Source organism: Colobus angolensis, unplaced genomic scaffold, assembly GCF_000951035.1.
Source record: "Colobus angolensis palliatus isolate OR3802 unplaced genomic scaffold, Cang.pa_1.0 Scaffold381, whole genome shotgun sequence".
In the NCBI taxonomy this organism is placed as follows: Eukaryota; Metazoa; Chordata; class Mammalia; order Primates; family Cercopithecidae; genus Colobus; species Colobus angolensis.
Genome location: NW_012117166.1, coordinates 38,005 through 39,599, shown reverse-complemented (window position 1 = coordinate 39,599; position 1,595 = coordinate 38,005). Strand labels below are relative to the sequence as shown.

The following is a 1,595-nucleotide window of genomic DNA, read 5'->3' as shown; positions in this document are numbered from 1 at the left end:
CAGCCATTGCTTTTCTTACACTGGTAACATACTGGCCTAATTTGTTGCACGTTTGTAATATGTTTTAATGTATACTGAGGTTACTGCATGTCACTACCCTTTTTTCAAAACTTCATAGGTTTTTCATTCATTCATTTTTCTTCGTAGACCACACAATTATTTATCAAGTCTCACAATTCTACCTTTAGAATATTGGCTGAAATTTGCCTTGCTTGGCAAAAGTGAACCACCTATCATTGGCTTCCTAAAGAGTAAATGAAAGGGATAATTTTTAAAGCAATTTGTAAAAATAACCTCTTCTATCTGCCCATACACATAGTCATGAGAAGCCTACTCAGCTCATGATTCAGCCTATGGCATCACCCAGCAATGACTCCACTGCCACAGTCTCTGAATTCCTCCTCATCTGCTTCCCCAACTTCCAGAGTTGGCAGCACTGGCTGTCCCTGCCCCTCAGCCTTCTCTTCCTTCAGCCCATGGGGGCTAACACCACCCTCCTGATCACCATCCAGCTGGAGGCCTTGCTGTACCAGCCCCTGTACTACCTGCTCAGCCTCCTCTCCCTGCTGGACATCGTGCTCTGCTTCACCATCATCCCCAAGGCCCTGGCAATCTTCTGGTTTGACCTCAGGTTGATCAGTTTCCCTGCCTGCTTCTTCCAGATGTTCATCATGAACAGTTTCCTCCCCATGGAGTCCTGCATGTTTATGGTCATGGCCATCTGCCACCCACATTTATGGTTATGTGGCCATCTGCCACCCACTGCGGTAACCATCCATCATCACTAATCAATTTGTGGCCAAAGCTAGTGTCTTCATTGTGGTGAAGAATGCCCTTCTTACTGCACCCATTCCTATCCTCACTTCCCTGCTCCATTACTGTGGGAAAAATGTCATTGAAAACTGCATCTGTGCCAATCTGTGTCCAAGAGCCTGTGTCCAGGCTCTCCTGTGATAATTTCACCCTTAACAGAATCTACCAATTTGTGGCTGGTTGGACCTTGCTAGGCTTGGATTTCATCCTCATCTTCCTCTCTTACACCTTCATTCTAAGAGCTGTGCTTAGATTCAAGGCAGGGGGAGTGGCAGTGAAGGCCCTGAGCACATGTGGCTCCCACTTCATCCTCATTCTTTTCTTCAGCACCATACTGCTGGTTTTGGTGTTGATAAATGTGGCCAGAAAGAAGGTCCCCATGGACATCCTGATCCTGCTCAATGTCCTTCATCACCTTATTCCTCCTGCATTGAACCCTATTGTGTATGGGGTTCGGACCAAAGAGATAAAACAGGGAATTCAGAAACTACTGCAGAGAGGGAGGTGAATATGTAAAACATTTCTGATACCTCTTGTTCTTCCTCTTCAGTGATTTTACTTATGTAGTGAAGTAGAGAAATGTCAGTGAGTATTTATTGCAGACACTGAGACTCCCTTCATTACTGAACCAGATTCCTTTCTTTACTTTCCTTGCCTGGTTCAGGTGGAGGTAGGCAAGGGGAAGAAAATTGTATTTATTGAGTGGCTGCTTTGAACCTCGGCAATTACATGTAAGTAATTTAATCTTCAGCACATCTCTGCAGGCATTGTTACTTTCATTT

The 1,595-nt window shown here is 44.8% G+C and overlaps 1 protein-coding gene across 1 annotated transcript; it reads left to right on the top strand.

Annotated features, from left to right (window-relative positions):
- The first annotated feature begins 341 nt into the window (after nucleotides 1-341).
- On the top strand, nucleotides 342-1,321 carry LOC105520523 (olfactory receptor 56A1-like). Its single transcript, XM_011954286.1, is given in 3 exon segments — nucleotides 342-740; nucleotides 742-930; nucleotides 932-1,321. Coding segments are annotated over 3 exon segments (978 nt in total).
- Nucleotides 1,322-1,595: the final 274 nt, after the last annotated feature.